Below are 17,898 nucleotides of genomic sequence, written 5' to 3'. Positions count from 1 at the left end.
TGAGAGATGAGAGATACTATGCAAGTCCTGCCAAGGTACCTTCCATTGGCCTGGCTGTCAGTAAACATCGAAACATCAAATCAGATATCAGATATCAGATGGTTTTCTATGAACTTCATTTCAATCCCTTAAAAGACGCCAATCGCTAAGCTCAGAGAAACGCACGAAAAAATAAATAAAAGAATAAAAGAATCACAAACACAAACACCGAGATGCGAGGACATCCCAGATCATAAAATCATAAGAAACCAGAGCAAAGGAGTAGACCAGATGGAAGGCAGCTTGCCGTGATCACTGAGATGGTCTAACTTTATGCGACATACCCGTAGGTGGGCGGCTCTTCAGAGACTCGCTCCAGGTATTCGCGGTCAATCAGACTTTCGATACGTCGCTTGATCATGTTCACATCTGGAACAAAGCGAGCGGAAAGTTGCGAAAGGGTTTCAGTCATTAGTTGAGAATGAGTAAGCGTTTTGCGTTGTCTGCCAGAGGTTAGTTTGTCAAATCATATGAGAGGGATTTATGGAGAAAGAGACATACTTCATAATACGGACGACGGCAGCTTCGATAGTACCGTTGCGTTCGTCATTCATCTTCTTTTCAGTGACCTTGCGTTGATCTTGATTCTCGACCTTGTTCGCACCGCCGCTGACAACCCCAATACGCACTTTCACAAAGGGGCTGTGGAAATCATGGTTGAAAAGGAAGCGGTCGGTGGGCTTTACCTCCTTGCTCATGGGATCCTTCTTCAAAACCCGAGTCTTTGGGGCAACGGCGAGCGATTGTAAGTTGCGGATTAAGTCGTGGTCTTGGATCCGGGTGCGAGTTTTAATTTCGTCATATGTGAGAGCTTCGCCGTCTGCGATGTCGTTGAATAATAGCAGAATCACCATGGCATATGTTGACACGTTGAGTTCATAGCGCTGGGCTTTTCCATTGGAGCGTACGAAAGTGGCCCGAAGATCGCCAGTGCCCATGCTGGCTTGCCACGACAGTTTGCGACCGCTGTGCTTGTCGAGATAAAACCTCTCAAAGCTTTGCTTCAGTGTATCAATCTCCCGTGGGAAAATACAAGGCAACTGGACCGTTCCCTCTTTGCTTGCCATTATTTCCATCGGCCACATAGTACTAGTGAGAACGTTGATCTCTAGGTCCACGGGTTTCTGGTCGGGATCACCATTGCGCGCAATGTGCTCCTTGTAATTGGTGGTAAGATCTTCGGAGATGGTCATGTCCTTGAACATGGACTCAATGCGTTGAGTGAACTGATTGCCGACCTCCAACTTCATTTTGGAAATCATTTGCCTCTCTGCATCCATGCTGACAGAGCGTTTCATCAAAAGACGGCGTGATAGATGTTTCTTATAATAGGTCTCAAATAGATCCTTGTCCTTGATGTAGCGCAGCAGTGTGATCCCGTTATCCAAAAGAATATCTACCTCGCTTTCTGTCTTTCCCTTGATGCCCTTCTTCAAGTTTTCATCAAAAAAGAGAGACAGATACTCCGAATTTCGCGAGTTCATGTTGATGAAGCTGGCGAAGCTAGCCCCAATTGAGCTCTGCATGCCCTGGTCGGAGGCGAAGGCATTCTCCCAAATGTTATCGAATTTCCGCTTCAGGCCGAGAATGTCATCGACCCAGCGGATTGCTGACACTGTCTGCTGATTCTGAGGCTTTTCTTTGTCTTTTCCCTTCTCGGGCTTTTTCTCTTTTTCGCCATATTTCTCTGCCGATGGGGCTGGGGCTTGAGGTAAGAGTATAGACGAAGTATTGATCTCCTTGCCCATTTCCACAATCCGCTTGTTGACCATGTTTGTCAAAGCTTGCTTCTTCTTGTCAACCCTTTTGTTAAGCATGTAAACATTCCGTAGCCCATCCAACTGATCATGGTCTAGCATACGCCGGACACCGGTTCCTTCGAGATTGACGACTTCTTCAATATTGTTCAGGATTAGCTGCTCGTCAAGCAACTCAAGCACCTTCGGCTCTGTCGTGACCGACAACATATAACGGCACCGCTCCTCCTCTTCAGTGATCCGCTGGGTGGCGAGTCGGCAAAACGTGGCAGCATCCCCCATTTCCAACAGCCGTTGCCCTTCTGCCTGGTAGAACTCCTTACTCGTTTTGAGAAAGGTTGGTTCAAACTCAGTCAGATAAAGCTTTGAGCTCTCCTCCTCTGTGGCAGTTTCGTAAAGGCCCTCCAACATTTGGATGCAGTGCCGAATAAGTGGCCGCTCAATAATGTGCCCAGAACGTTCTAGCTGGACCATGAATAGTATCGTGGATTCGAGCACATCCATAACAGTCAAAGCAGAGCCGGCACGGACGGGAGCTCGTAGGATATGGTCACGAAATAGAGCCATGCAGGCAACGTAGATGGGTGGGTGGGTACGGCTTGCTACCATACGGTCCTGGGTAAGCAGTTAGAGCATTGTAGCAATACCTTGCGGGCATAACAAACTCACCATATACATCAGAACATCGGTAACCATGCCCATTCCCAATTGATGATCTTCCCAAGCATCCTTCAGGACTGTGAGGAACTTCTCCCCCGCTTCCCTCCTCTCACTCGACTGGTCCTGCGCATCGGTGGATTTTTGCGCACGCACTAGGCTCGAAGAAATTGAATCGACAATCAGGGTTCGGACATTGGTTTTCAGCCAGTCTTGCTCCAGTTGTTTGACTTGTTCGTAAAGATCGGGAGCTCGCATCATCAACACGATCTTGTAGGCGTGGCGGTAGATCTCTTCGAATGCCAGGGTTGAGGCATTTTTAGTATTAATTTCAGTCAAGGACGATGAGAGGACTGTCCATATAGAATCGAAATCTTCAGTATTGGCATGGGAGACTCCCTAGAAGTATAGTTAGTGGATAGCTTCATAGTTTTGACCCCGCGGTGTCAACGAACCCTCCGGGGAGCTCGAATCTTGTGACGAGCCCTCATTGCTGCCATCTTGAAGGCAACAGTAAAACCAAGAGAAAGTGAGTAAACGGAGATCTCAAGGAAGAAAAAAAAAGGTGAAGGAGAACTGCGCTCTTCTCTCCGCGGAGGCCAACCCCGGAAATTCTAAAGTTCCGCCTGTCGCTGACCGAGCATCGTCATTTCACAGTTTCTTCCTTTTTTTTTCTTCGAGTTTCTCTTTTAAGTTGCAAATATCTCTACTATCTTTGATCTTCTTTCTCCGTCAGCTTCTAAATACCTTCACATACTGTCGTCATGCGCTCTTTCACCTCGGGTCTCCGCCCGTTGAACGCCCTTGTGTCGCAAGCGCAGTCATACACTGCTGTTGCGCGTACACAATCCTCACGCTTCCTCTCAACACAATCCCTCTCTCTACACTCAGCTCGCCCATCATCTCTTCTTCCTCGCCCCCAGCGAATCTTCGCCCAGACCCAACTCCGATACAACTCCCGTGCTCCTCGCCCTCTCACCGAATCACCCAAGAGCCAGGCCGAGCAAGAGGCTGAATGGGAAGCACAGAACCAGGAGCGTCGCAAGGATGAGGAAGCCTACCGCATTACATTCACCTGCAAACCATGTGGTCATCGCTCAGCGCACCGCATGTCCAAGCAAGGCTACCACCGTGGAACTGTCCTCATTCAATGTCCCTCATGCGACTCGCGCCATGTTATGAGTGATCACCTCGGTGTCTTTTTTGAAAAGAAAACAACCCTGGAAGATATTCTGAAAGAGAAGGGTCAGACATTGACCCACGGCCATACCGAGGGTAACCTGGAATTCTGGGAGGATGGGTCTGTGAAGAGTTATGACTTGGAGGGCAAGGAGATCCTAGGAGCACGCGGTGATGATAAGTCGACTTGAGTCCATTTGAAGTTGAGGTTTTTGCATGGATTCTTGGTAATTTGGTGCATACGAGGTGTTTTGTTTGTCTCGTTGGGCGTGTATATTATGAAAGACTCTCTCTCTACTCTCAGCATGGCAGGATCCAAGCATCGACGAGAAAAAGGATATATTGGGGACTTTGTATATTAGAAATCACTTGGACCGAATGCTCAGTCAACTCCCTTAATTCCATAGAAAACTCGATATTTAAAAAGGACTAACAGAGAAGACAAGAATTGTACAGAAGATATCAAATTGTTCTGAAAAGGTATATACAATGCAAGTATAATATAGTCATCCATTCCACCAAAACGCCCAATTTTTTGTATGCCAATAACACCATTTCATGAGAAATGCAAATAGATGCCAAATCCTCTACCAACCGCGTCTCTTTCCACGATGCTCCAAGCCCTTCTCACGGCGCTTATCTCTCTTCCGCTCGTTCTTCTTCATCTTATCACGTCCGTGCTTCTCGGGGTCAGCAACAGCGTCGATGCGACGCTTGGCCCGTCTTCCTTCACGACGGTCCTTAATGGCCGCCTGGACCCTAGATATCTGCTCCACATACTCGGTGGTGCCGAGTTTCTTCTGGAGAAGATCCAAGACCTCGTGGCAGTTGGAGACGAGAGACTTGTATGTGTTTTGGAAGGTCTCATCCGAGGAGCGTGGCGCCGGGATCGATGGATCCGTTAGGTGCTGCAGGGGGATGAGAATGACGCGCAGAGAAGGACGGATCTGCTCAACCTCGATGTGGCGGATGAGTGCGGCAAGAAGTGTGATGGAGGCTGTCTTGGGGATGAGGGCATTTGCTCGACCGGAGATAGTTTCCCGTCGCAAAAGGGAGGAGACCTGCTTGAAAATGTAGTGGATGGCAGATCTGTTATATTCCACCTTGGCTTCCTCCTTTGCCTCTCCTTCAGCTTCACTGCCAGCATCCTCATCCTCGTCTTCATCTTCGGATCCAACATCCTCGCTTGCCAGCTTTGGAAGTTCGAGCCCGTTTTGAGAACAGCAACGTCCGAGGAAGACTGTGTTGCGCACACTTTGCATGGCCAATTCCTCGGCAATGCCCGGGGTACGCAGACTGCGGAGACTAGCACGAAGAAGCTGCAGCATAGCCGGCTTGTCCATGGCGAGACCGGAACTTCCAGTCAAGGGAAGGGAAGCGTAACCAGTAGCGGCATTTGTCTTGGCCAGATCAGCCATCCACGAGCCTACGAGGTTTGCAGCACAAGTCTTGACCCATGCGTGGGGAAAGAACAAGCACTCTTGGACAGAATTCCAGATAGAAGCGCATTCCGGGCTCAGAGCAAGTGTGGAAGCAGTCTTGCAAAGCTTTGTGAAAAGTTGCAGGGCATAGTAAAGAGCTTCCCAATTGCCATTCTCATGGTCATCAAGAACGGGCTGCATCAAGCCGGGGAGGATGTCGATGACGAAACGAGCCTGTTTATCCTTCTCGGTCTGCTCGGCCTCGAAGTAGATCCGCATGGCCTGCAATCCAATACTGCATAGAGCCATGTTGTTGGTCTGCTCCAACCACGACCGAAGGGGAGTAAGGATAGTCTTCATCTGCTCCCGATCCGCACGGTTGAAGAACTCTCCTAGCAATGTACCTGCCAACTCGCGGCATTCCGGCGACTCGTCGTTCGCCATAGCAAGGACGATAGGTAGGAAAAAGGTGCTGATGATATCCTGTGCTAATTCTGGGCCAGTCTTTGAAAGGAGCGCGTGCATGGCCTCCATGACTGATTGCCGTCCCGACTGATGCTTGTAATCCAGGTTCTTTGCGAAGAAAGCGAGCTGTTTGGTCCAGCGACTCTTCGCCTGCGGGTACTCAATCAGGAAATGGACGTAGGTACCACGGGCAAGATCCCGGGCAGACCGAGTCTGGTTCGTCACCATCATGGTCGCGATGTTGTCCATAAGCTCATACATCTCGGGAACGACGAGCTTCCGGGACATGACGGCGCGGATGAAGTTGAAAGTCACACCTTGGCGATCCGGCTCCTCAATATCGGAGGCCAAACGCTTGAGCAAGTATGCAAGATGTCCGTCACGGAGCTTGGTGTCCTTTCGTTCACGCAGCATGGAGGAAATCAACTTTAGGGAGGCCTGTGCCGCTTCGGAGTTGGTGCTAGGAGACTCCTTAACAAGTTTGACTGCTTCAGTGAAATAGACGTGCGAGTTCTCGTCAATCTCTGGCAGCGGAAGCTTGATGATTGTGGAGAGCAAACGGAGAGCAGAAACCTTCACTTCCTCCTGGGACTGAACAAGCGCGTCACCAATGATAGGAATGAAGCCCGACAAGTTAGAAGCTGTCAACACCGAATTGAACTTGTTGAGGATCGCACGAAGCACATCCAGCGAGAATCGGGTCAACTTGTAGACATGAGAAGATGTTGTACCCCTGTGTTCGCCCCGCTTGGCTCCTTGCAATCGGATCAAGAATCGTTCCTCGTACCTGGTCTTGGGAGGAGCTGGACCCGCATCTGGGGCATTGTCCCGATAGGCCTCTTTGATGACCTCATAACAGAAGACCAACATGTCGCGACTTTCGGCGTCAGGGTTTCTCAGAAGACCGATGCTGATCCTTCGCATGAGCTCATCAAGCTTGTTGACGAGCTTCGAATTGAGCTTTTCGCGTAGGAGTGCCTGCAGAGGCCTAACCAGGTTTGACAATTGGCTGATAGTGGAGACCTTAGCAAGAAGTTCCATAGAGTCGTAACTCTTGCTGCTCTTAACCTCCTGCATTTTGCTGGTGTATCCTTCAGCGTCCTTTTCTTGGCCGACTGTGCCAAAGGTATCATCCATCACAACCGCAACCAGTTCTTTCAAACAGTAATCCAAATCTCCTTGCTTGAAGTGATCAGTGATTGTCACAAGCATGGAATGAACGGTGAATGAAAGAACGTGAAGCTGGTAGCCCCGTGCGAGAACGTTGCGAAGTTCCTTGAGGATATAGCCGAAATAGACAGGACCCAAAAGGAGAGCCAGCTCATTGAGTGTTTTACGTGCAGTGTCACGGGAATCCTGTGCTTTACTCTTGAGGGTTGTGCAGACATCCAGCAGGACTGGAGGAAGACGAATGGCCAGCTCTTCTTCGGGGAGAATCTTGAGAAGCTTAACAGTAGTAATCGAAGCTGGCAGGCGCATGCTCATCTCCTTTTCCTGCTTGTGGTGGATGTACTTGGTCAGGAAAGGAATGAAGTTGGTGGTCAATTCCGTTGAGACCTTTGCAAGAGAAGGAACACTCTTGGCAAGCGTGCACATGGGCTTTTCGACAACATCCATCTTGTCAACTTCATCATCGGTCTGGTTTTCTGTCCCCTTCTTTCGGTCCATAGCACTAGACAGCGCATCAGACATGCGGCCAAGCAGTCTGAGGATGTTCTTCTCCTTTTCAGGCTTGCTTGTCATGTAGCCGCGGTATCTCCGGAAGTTTGCTCGGAATTGACCCCATTCAAGCCATTCGGAAAGAACACCAAGGGTCGCAACACCTTCGGCAATTAGGTTGTGGGCATTTTCATCAGCAGCATCCTCGAAGATGAAATGCTCAATGAGGGGAATGAAAATGGTGCCCAGATTCGTAGCCTGAATGCTGCCCTGAGCTGCGTCTCCAGCCAGACGTCGCAAAGCACGTTGCCGGCGGTGCTGTTGGATGTGGAGAATGTTGGTGAAGAAAGAGGCCTCCTCATCATCACCGACGAGAAGAACGTGCATGTCCTGCACAGAGGGTCTGGTGGGATTGAGTTTGACGAAGTAGCCAATGACAGCGATAACTTCAGAGCGAATAAGTTCAGACTTCTGCCGAATGCCGTATTGCAAAGAGGGGAAGAGAACATCATTGATGAGTGCCTCAAAGTCTGTGTCTGGTTTTGCGGACGCTCTGTCGATGAATGTTCTTAAACCAAAGGAGGCGCTAGATCGGATAGCAAGCTCATCTTCATCCCTCAAATGGAAAAGCATGTTGTAGAGAAGAGGCTTCCACTGCTTCGCGCTTAACGTTTGAGACAGCTCGTCGCTGACTATTCTGAAAGCCTGCAAACGTCTCGCATAATCGGGTTCAAGTCTTTTAGTTGAGCGAGAGTTTAGATCTGCACACAAGTCGGCAACAATCTTGAGGTTCTCGTCGTGCGTAGCAAGAGCACCAAAAACCCGGGCCAGTACTTCTCTGTTCGCGTCATCCTTGAAGTAGTCGAACATCGAGCACACAGCATCAAACACTTGTTGGGCAAGCTCGGGATCTTCCTTGGGGTCCCACAAGGGCAAAAAGTGCTCGAGAATTTTCAGCAAACCAGACTTGGTTTTGGGGCTGACACGATCTGCGGGCTGACGAAGCATATATGTCGTAATTCCGACAAGGCTAGCGGTCTCTTTGGAGGATTCGACGCAGGGGGCGATCAGAGAAAGAGCATTGACTCCGGAGTAAAGAACAGGCTTCGAGGGGCCTCTCTTGAGAAGACGGCCGAGATGGAAGAGAGCGTGCTCCAGGTAGGGAGAGAGTACCTCGGATTTAATTTGCTCAGCTGGGAAGTCAGACATCTCTTCGGCTTCCTGCAACTTTTTGCCCGTAGACAGCTCAACCAGCGGTATGAGGACCTCATCCAAGATAAAGTTCTTCACTTCATCGCGGGCAGACTCGACCGCGAGACAGTCAATCACCTTGGTCAAGACCTTGTCATTGTGCTGTACTAAGTAGAACGTTGACCTTGGGGCAGCGGCCCAGGTGGAAAACAATCGTAGAAGGCCTGAAACACCCTGTGCTGTCTCAATAGGGAACTGATCCAGTCTGCTGTCAATCATCTCCTTAAAGATGATACGGACGTAGGGAGTCCAATCGTGGTTCGGAACAATCGAGAATACCAAATTGAGACAGCGAATACACGCAGAACGAATATTTTGGAACACAGGCAAGAGACGTTCATCAGGGCGATCGCTACCCTCGTTAAAAATCGCCCGGCATGCTCGCACCAAACAGTAGACAACCACATCCATCGTCTGCAATGCAAATTCAGTCATCCGAGTTTGAAGTGTCTCAAAGACAGTATCGATCAGCTTAAGCAGACCCAACTGTCTTCTTGGGCTGGTCAACTCTTCCTGGAAAGCAGTCTGATCGCACTCATTGTTGTCTTTGACAACGTGCACGTCTGCAAGAGGACCAAAGGACAGCTGCATGAAAAGTCCAAAATCATGTTCTGAGAGGTGCGAGATAGTTCGCAGAATGGTCTTTCGTCTGCCGGCTTGGCCAGCGGCGGCCGAGCCAGCCTTAGAAATCATTCGACCATAGAGTAGTCGAAGGACCACGGGGAGGAGAACTGCCCGGTGCTCTTGTTGAATTAGACTTTCTTCGTTGCCAACATGCACGAACACAGCAAGTTCATCCTTGAATCTAGCCTCATCCAAGAGATTAAGTAGGTTTTCTTGATACGGACGCACATTCGGATCTTTCCAGGTGAAAAGGACATTGAGCGCATGTTTCTGTAGGTCAGAGTTACCATGACACAGGAGTCCTAGGACCGCCGCATGAACCTCGGGGGCCTTGAACAACACAATGGGGTTAAGGAACCGCGCGAACAAAGCAAGCATGGACAATCGATCCCGGAATCCCCAACGCACTTGCACATCATCAGTCTCAATATCTTCGATTTTCGCCTCGCCAGTTGGGGGCGCGTCATCTTGGTCCTCACGCAATGCCCAGGACAAGAACAATGGCACAATCTGGCGCGAGCGTTTCTCGGCAACGCCCGGTGCAGCATTCAAGACACGAAGTGCATGGGTTCGCGGGGAGGCTGGAAGGATGTTTGCGACTGTGTGGTCCTGGTTAAATTGTCGAGATAGGACATGATAAGGATCCTCTGTGCTCTTGGTATTTGCAGCGAGTACTTTTTCGACCTTCGCAACATTGTAACACTTGAAGTGGCTCTTGACGAAAGAGCTTTCGTCGTCTTCTGTTGGAGCGTCGCTGGGCGCTTCGGTGTCCCGTTCTGACAGCCACTGGATGGACAAATCGGACACAATCTTCTCTCCTTGGGGATTTTCGCTAATAGTCTTCAATGCAGCAGCAGAGTCATCCCACAATGGGGCCAACTTCTTCGAGAACAATCCGAAGCAGAAGTAAGGGACCAGGGTGGCCATCCACCTGCGGTGGGCAATTTGGGGGTAGAGAATCGCAAGTTTGCGGATATGCATAGAGATTGTTCTCACCGAGTCCATTGTCAGCGGGCTCTCTTCGACTTCGACGGCCAATTCCACGGGCGAGGGGTCATCTTTGGCAATGCGAACAATTAATTCCCGTAGAAGCTGAAGAGATACCAGCCTCAGCCTGTGCGACGGGCTTGCCAGGTTCACAATTAAATCTTGAGCAAAGTCTTCCAGGGTGGGATGTTCGAGGTCCGCGGACTCTGGGAGAGAGGAAATGAAAGCAAGTGTACCCTCCAAAAAGACTGGCAGGCGGGAGAATTTTGTAGCAGTGGCGATGATCGGTTTCAAGAGATTCGAGTCAAGCTCTTCAACTTTATTAGCGAGTTCGACATACGTCTTGAATCCTTGACCAAGGAAGAACACCAGGCCCTTCGTCTGGCCGTTATTGCCTTGAGCTGCACCATCTTGGAACGCCGATAGGAGGTTACTGTGCAACTTAGAAACCATCTTGGACAATGTAGCAGAATCTGCAAACAAAGAGATAGCGGTTGGAAGCTTCACCAGCGCATTCAAGAAGGCTTCATCTTTTGTAGGGTACTCCAATGAATCAGTGATGCGAGATTTGAAGGCATCTGGGCAGGAAATGTAGCCAGGTTGCGAGGTCTCGGCGGTGATGCAACCAGCCTCATGCAGGCGTAGCAGGGTGAAACAAGTCTCCCACTCTGACTTTTGCCATGATGAGTTGATAAACTTCTGGAAAGGCGAAAGAAGCAAGCTCTGGAATCGCTCTGATCCCCACTCCGAGAATGTTGCGCAGAAGAATAGGAAATATTTTGAAAGCTGGCCTGTGGATACCAGGTCCATAATAGAGCGAAGGAAAGGTAGCAACTCGTCCATAGGGGACATTTGAAGGGCGTATGCGACGCTTGTGAGGATCTGTGATATCGTTTCTGGCGATACATCAGACGCCGACACCTGCTGAAGCAGGGATACTTGAATCTGATGAACGGTCTTCCAGTTTTGGATTCTGACACCCTTGCGAGTTGTCACAAGTAGGAACATTATACGGCAGCACTCCGAGATATTGGGATTCGGGGTTGATTTTGAGCGTTCTTCGATATAAGCCTTGACTGTGTCAAGGATGGGTCCGAAGGTATCGGGAGTCGTGGCGTGGACAAGACTGACGACCAGACCAAATACAACTTCTGCAGGATCATTGTGGTTTTCACTCGTCGGCGGGATCTGACTTAGAACACAATTGAGGATATCCATGCCATTGGAGTGAAGCCCGTTGTTGACTCCCCTGATAGCATCGGAGAACATGGTCATCAGTCCTTCCCTGTAGTTCTCGGTATCCTTGTTGTCGTCGGCGGCTTTCGAGATATCATCGAAGAGGAATGAGACGGCAGTCTCGAGGGGTGCTTTGTTTTTGTAATAAACAAGGCCGGCCTTTCTGATAAGGAACGACATCGACTCCGCCGCGAACCTCGCCACAAATGGCTTTTGTCGTTCTTTTCCGAGATATGGAGTCATGATACTCAGCAGTTGTCGCAGGTCGGGCACTAAAAGACGAGAAAGGAATTTGAAGATCCATGCAAGACAGGTGAAACTCCATTCAACGACCTCAATATCGGGATGTGTTGCCGCAACGGACGACACCAGTGTCACTGCCGTAGCAAAATGTTTTTCGAACTTGACGCCCAGATCCCGAGCAAATTGCGCAAGCAAGCTCAATAGCGGCTCCATGGAGAACTGGTCTCTCTTCTCGATGAATTCCACCAATAGACCCATGATCTTCTCTTCATGATACAGAACTTGCGCAAAGCTCTCGGAAAGAGGGTTGACACGCCGTACGAATTGTGTAAAATTGTCTGAAAGGTTCATCTCGAACCAGTGATCGAGGGCCGCTCGGAAATAAGAGGATGTTTCGTCCTCATCTTCGCCGAAACTGGCGCGGCGCACGCGGTGGATCGGGTCAATTTTGAGCTTGGTGATTCGTGATGAAAAGCCCTCGAATCGATGGTTTTTTGTGGTTTCGGTGCCCGTTTTCAGGCGCCTAACAGGCTTTGGTTTTGAGCCTGTCCCCACCATCTTGACGGGTCTGACGAGCAGCACTGTTCGTGAGAAAGGTACTGGTCGCTTTTTTTTGGCTGATCCGCATGGAATACAAAAAAGTTCTTCGGGGCGGGATCTTATTATTCCGAAGCGGATATCTATTCACATCACGTGCTGATAAGGTGGCCCAAGCTCCTGCTTTGAAGAACCCGAGATGTTCTATCCTACGTCTAGTCGCATGTAGTTGATCTCTGGTGGTACCTTTGGATAGGTTAGGTGTTTTGTTTTTGTTTTTTTTTTTTAAAAACCCCCCCCCCCCTCGTCCTTTTTGGGGTATCTTGTCTTCCTATTTCCCACCTTTCCACCATCTTATCATCAATTTTCAAAAGTTTTCAGCGTTTTCCTTTGACAACTCAACCTACCACCAAGATAGAGCCCAAAATGGCTCCCAAGTGGTATGTATGTTCAGGTCTGCATGTATTCCAGTCACTAACCCAATCCATACGTAGTATTGTCATTGGCAGCTTGAACGGTCAGATACGGCCCGTGTTCACTAAGCTAGCCAAGCTGCAGCCAAAACAAGATTTCTCCTTTGCAATCATTCTTGGCGATCTCTTCGGTGATGGCTCGACTGAAGACGAGCTCCAAGATATTACCGCCTTGGTACAGGGGAATATCACCGTGGCATGCCCAACCTACTTCACCCTTGGTAACCGACCACTCCCCCCTCAAGTGGTCGAAAAGATTGAAGCAACTGATGAAGTGTGCCCCAACTTGTTCTTCCTGGGAAAGCGAGGAACCTTGAAGACAACAGATGGTATCCGTATTGTCGCCCTCGGTGGAACCATGGGAGAGGCAGAGGGTAGGTCCAAACCCGAGAGCAATGCTAGCGGCAAGTTTCAGCCGACATATAGTGAATCCGATGCCCGAGCACTGTTCGGTATTCACAAAACCGACATTCTTATTACCAATCAATGGCCGAAGGATGTTCGTCTAGGATCTAGCTGCGAGGTCTCTGGGGATAAAGAGACCGTGCCGGCGGAATTGCAATGCGTTGCTGATGTCTGCGCGACCCTGAAACCCCGTTATCACTTTTCTCGGTCAGACGCTGCTTTCTTCGAGCGTGAACCCTTCTTTCACATGCCAACGGAGGAGGGTCAAGATGCCTACCCACTCACTCGGTTTATTTCATTGCCTACGTTCGGCTCGACGAAAAATGCTATTTATGCCTTTACCTTGGACCCAACAGCACCTTTCCCAAGCAGTATTCCCCCGGGCTCCACCATCTGTCCTTGGTCGGCGGCGCAAAGCAGGCGCAAAATGCTCCCAAGCCAAAATGAATCATACCAGCGCTATGCCCCCTCCGACAGAGATAGAGACCCGGGACATCAGCGCCGACACAAAGAACGTGCCCCTCCGCCAGGCCCAGAGAATTGTTTCTTCTGCCTCTCGAACCCCAACATCGCCACCCATCTCATCACCTCAATCGGCAATGACAGCTACGTCACCACTGCCAAAGGACCTTTGCCCTCAAGCAACTTCTACCCTTCCCTAGGCTTCCCAGGCCATATGCTCATCATCCCCTTCGAACACTGCCCGACCATCGACCTGATCTTCGATCCGGCCACCCGATCCTCGACCTTCGCCGAGATGCAACGGTACCGCGAATCCCTGCACCAAATGCTGAACGAGCGATCAGGTGGCAAGCTCGGTGCTGTCACATGGGAAGTCAGCCGCTCAAACGGCATCCATACACATTGGCAATTCCTGCCGATGCCGGTGGAGAAAATCCGCTCCCGGCTTGTGGAAATGGCATTCAAGAAGGAAGCGTCGAACCTGGAATATTCGACGTTCAAGACCGTGCCAAATCCCGACGAAATGCACAATCACCATATGATCGATTATTTCCGAGTCTTCATTTGGACGCCTACGCCTACGCCCAACACTGAAGCCGAAGCCGAACCCGATAATTGGTCTGCACCTGAGCACAAAGGCGTGTGGAAGACTGAATCTGGAGAAGAGAATGTTATCATTATGAAAATCCTGCCGGAGAACCGATTTGATTTGCAATTCGGTCGTCGGGTTATGGGTAAGGTGCTCTATCTGGATGATCGTATCAACTGGAGGGACTGTGTGCAAACGGACGAAGAGGAGACGATGGACGCGGATGCTTTCAAGGAGGCTTTCAAGAAACATGATTTCGCGATGGAGATTGAGGAGTGAATCCGAGATCGGCAAGTTTCTTCTTCTTTTTCATGTTCGTACATGACAAATGGGTGGTGTGGTATGGGGATCCAGGGATTTTTCAACGAGGAGCATCTTCCTAAAGCTTCCCCTTCGTGTAAAGTACGATGAAATGTGACAAATGAGTTCAAAATTGAAGCCAAAATTCACAAATTCTACAGATTCCACACGAAACGCATATAAGAGATACTCATATTAACGCGTCTTCCAAGGTTCTCGGGCTGTTTCTGCTAGAAATGGAAACGTCAAGAAAGGTGTTTGACAATGCACTGATGCCAATGTCGCGCTGCGCTCGGATATTCGACGTTGAGATGTCTAAAAACCTACTACCGGGTCTAGGACTGCCGGGCTATTGCTAAGATACCTGGGCGTCCCATCGCAGCCTAACAGTACTAAACCCAGATTGCGATCCCCTCAAAGCTCAACGCCATATTCGTAGGTTCCAGCACGAGGCCAGTCAAGTGGCTTACCTACTTTCATCTACTGGGTATACATAGTACAAACCCAACATATCCCAATCAACAATCTAGAACCCCTCATAACTTGAGTTATCATCCATTTTATCAAGGTGGATCAAAGATGTGGGCATTTCCTGCTAGGCAAAACTGCGCATTGTCCACAAAATATTGTCATACAGTGGGTATCAAGCGAGTCTATCAAAGCCCACCCGAAAATGCAATAGAGTGCAAGTGGCAAGTGAGAGAAATGGTGAAAGAAAAGACCCTTTTTGATTCAACGCCCAAATTTAGCCCAGGGCCAAGTATGTATGAAGGAAAATAATACAGCCTCAGAATGGTATCAAAAAAAAAAAAAAAAAAAAAAAAGAAAAAAGGAAGAAGTTTCACCTCGATCGACGAGGGTCATACTCAAAAGTTGCTAGAAGCATTGAGGGTAGGTTTTCTCCCGCTCTGCAACAGACTCGGAGGTCTAGTATTGTCGGGCTCGGGAATGGGGGTGGTGATGGTGTGGGGGTTATAGGTAGTGTACTCTGAAGGCGAAGGAGCCGAGAAAGCAGGAGGGGGCGAAGAAGGTGCACCAGGGCCGAAGCCGCGGTATGGAGGCTGGGAGGTGTATGATGGGGGATACTGGCTAGAGCCAAAAGATGGCTGGCGCTGGAAGCCTGGTGTTGGGGCCGCGGCTGCGGAATGGTCTATCTCCGAGGATGGGGAGAAGGCCATTGGCACGGGGCTGTAATTGGTGTGCGGCTTGTATGCAGCGACGGGCGAGGGTGCGGTCACAGCGTGGTAGCCATTGCCTGCGCCGTAAGAGTGGTCATTGTAGGAGTCTTGGTATGGTTGCTGGTCGTAAGGGTTGTGGACTGCTCCGCCGGGAGACCGCGAACCATAGGGGTCGCGCCCTGCGGCGCCATAGCCAGCTGCTGCGGCTGAAGGTAACATACCAGGCGAGCGACGCCCGTACGGATCTTGAGTGGCAGCCAACCCTGCTGCTGGGCCGGGGGAACGTCGTCCGTATGGATCCTGGACAGCACTGAGTGCCGAGCCCGGGGACCTTCTCCCATAAGGATCAATTGTTGCTCCAGAGGAAGGCATTCCCGGCGAGCGTCGGCCATAGGGGTCTTGAACGGGATTCAATGCTGCTCCCGGGCCGGGAGACCGTCGTGCACGCGGATCGGTAGGTCCAAATCCTCTGTATCCCGCCGCGGTTGCGCCCATGGCTGGGTTGGGTGAATAGTCAGAGTAAGCGGCACCAGGTGTGCCGGCACCCTGCTTTCGGTCCGGGGGATTCAATGGCTCCATTTCGACCTCGTCATGATGATTCGGGTCTTCGACATGCTTGTCAACGGCACCAGCCCAGGTAGGCATCTCAGGCAGGGCATCCTCATTGACATGAGCGGCCGGAGACTTGGGCGCATCGAAATGCGCAGTCTGATGCGCAGTCTGCTGCGCGCCGCGGAATGAGGGTGGGGCTGGTGGCGCTTGATAGACCGGATTTGGAGCGGGTGGTGGAGGCTGGTGGAATGGAGGGTCATCAAAGTGTTTAGGCGTTTTGTTTCTGCGCCTGCCTGATGGACAGCAACAGCTACAACAGCACTTGCAGCATTGATAGCCACAACAGAGACAATTGAAGATGCAGCCTAATACGGCGAGTAGAATTACTGAACCGATGATGATACCAACGATGACGGGCCACCTTGCGCCAATTAATTAGTATCCTGCCAGGCTATGCACGAATGGGAAGGGAGGGTGCACGTCACTCAGGAAGAACTCACTTGCAGTAGGATTTAGCCATACATTTGTCCCAGCTGGAGAAAGTGCTTGGAACCGACTCGAGATCACTCGCAGTGTCTCGAACCCATAGTGTAATATTTGCTGGACTCATCGTGGAAATGAATAGCGGTTGCGCAAGCCGAGAGAAAGGGAATCACCCGATTGCCAATGGCTGCGGAACAGCCTTTGGCAAGTCCTTCCAGTGTGAAACTAGACGCAGTTCAGCGTGATTGAACAGTGTGTACAATCGTGCCCGGGCGCGGAGGTAGTGAGAGGGGGCGGGGCACGATGCCGAGTGTAGCAATAATAGAGAGATAATAGAGTAGATTCGAAGTCACAGCCGCGGACAGTAGATTCAATATCAAGCGAAGATGTAGCAAAATAGATGCTAGTTCAAGGTGGATCGAACAGGCAGCAAGTTACCGAAATAGAACATTTGATGAATAAAGACTGGAGATAGAGTGAGACCCTAGAGCGATCCAAGGAAACGATGAGGCGCAAGGTCTCAAAACGATGAGGCAACCACTTTAAAAGAGCGTTGAAAAAGCCTCGAAAGAGCCTTGAAGCCTTGAAGCCTTGAAGGGGCCTTGAAGGAAAGAGAGTTGAAATTGCTGAAACAGCAGTTTCCAGAGCAGAGAGGGTTGACACACGGACATTCCAAACCCCCCCATAGTTCTCCCCGCTTTCCGCCTATCACGTTCATCAGAGACACTTGAAACGACAATCCTCATTAATTCTGTCGATCTTTTTGTCTAAATTTTTTTTAAGGAGATAGAAATGAACGTATTGTGAAATTGATTTTTAGTTTTTGGTTTTTGGTTTTTTTTTCATTCTCACAAAAGGAAAAATCAAACATTTGTGAACTGGTTGTCTCCTCCGATTACCCTTTCCAGACCCAATTAAAAGCTCAGGGAAATACATCCAGAGAGAAATGGTCTGTAATACACAGGCAATTCTCGTTATGTACAGCTGTAAAGTCACTCTCGATGCAATATGCAATATTACATCAACATCCTCCTACCCCAATGACATAGTTCAAAGGGGAATATCATCGGACAATGCATTGAAATACAAATGCTCCAGAAGAATTGAGCCAAAATGACTGGCATTGAAGCATCAAGATGCAAATTTGGTACAGCGTGGAATGACGATTGATCCACAGTAGAAAGTCTGTACAGAGAAGGACCAAATTGTGGATTAAGGGCGATAATGGTGTGAAAAGAATGTTCGGGGAGAAAGGGACATGCGAAAGTGTCGGCAGAATGTTTGAGGAAAATCATCGTTGGGGGTATTGTTTTCGCGGAGACCCACGAGGTATGAGAAAATGGAAATCTGGCGAGGATAGGCCGTCTGCGTGCGCATTTTCGGTTTCGAAGTTGCGAGGTC

At 49.8% G+C, this 17,898-nt stretch overlaps 5 protein-coding genes across 5 annotated transcripts; 2 read left to right on the top strand and 3 right to left on the bottom strand.

The window, feature by feature from the left end:
* Window positions 1-310: 310 nt before the first annotated feature.
* On the bottom strand, window positions 311-2,953 carry N7537_008315 (cullin family protein; the record flags this gene model as incomplete). The annotated part of the gene is made up of 4 exons (XM_056899370.1): window positions 311-482; window positions 541-2,411; window positions 2,466-2,852; window positions 2,909-2,953. 4 exons carry the CDS (start codon window positions 2,951-2,953, stop codon window positions 311-313), a joined length of 2,475 nt encoding a protein of 824 aa, XP_056751446.1.
* Window positions 2,954-3,217: 264 nt separating this feature from the next.
* N7537_008314 (DNL-type zinc finger protein) lies at window positions 3,218-3,823 on the top strand (the record flags this gene model as incomplete). The annotated part of the gene is made up of 1 exon (XM_056899369.1): window positions 3,218-3,823. The coding sequence occupies one exon, from the start codon at window positions 3,218-3,220 to the stop codon at window positions 3,821-3,823; it is 606 nt and encodes a 201-aa protein (XP_056751445.1).
* A 396-nt stretch (window positions 3,824-4,219) lies between these two features.
* N7537_008313 (uncharacterized protein) lies at window positions 4,220-12,076 on the bottom strand (the record flags this gene model as incomplete). The annotated part of the gene is made up of 1 exon (XM_056899368.1): window positions 4,220-12,076. One exon carries the CDS (start codon window positions 12,074-12,076, stop codon window positions 4,220-4,222), a length of 7,857 nt encoding a protein of 2,618 aa, XP_056751444.1.
* Window positions 12,077-12,481: 405 nt separating this feature from the next.
* Window positions 12,482-14,263, top strand: N7537_008312 (CwfJ domain protein; the record flags this gene model as incomplete). The annotated part of the gene is made up of 2 exons (XM_056899367.1): window positions 12,482-12,495; window positions 12,550-14,263. The coding sequence occupies 2 exons, from the start codon at window positions 12,482-12,484 to the stop codon at window positions 14,261-14,263; spliced, it is 1,728 nt and encodes a 575-aa protein (XP_056751443.1).
* Window positions 14,264-15,150: 887 nt separating this feature from the next.
* N7537_008311 (uncharacterized protein) lies at window positions 15,151-16,624 on the bottom strand (the record flags this gene model as incomplete). Its single annotated transcript, XM_056899366.1, has 2 exons — window positions 15,151-16,303; window positions 16,515-16,624. 2 exons carry the CDS (start codon window positions 16,622-16,624, stop codon window positions 15,151-15,153), a joined length of 1,263 nt encoding a protein of 420 aa, XP_056751442.1.
* Window positions 16,625-17,898: the final 1,274 nt, after the last annotated feature.

Source organism: Penicillium hordei, assembly GCF_028827395.1.
Source record: "Penicillium hordei strain IBT 12815 chromosome Unknown utg000004l_segment0_segment0, whole genome shotgun sequence".
NCBI classification, from domain to species: domain Eukaryota; kingdom Fungi; phylum Ascomycota; class Eurotiomycetes; order Eurotiales; family Aspergillaceae; genus Penicillium; species Penicillium hordei.
The sequence above is the reverse complement of the archived record's forward strand: the minus strand, read 5'-3'. Positions and strand labels throughout refer to the sequence as shown.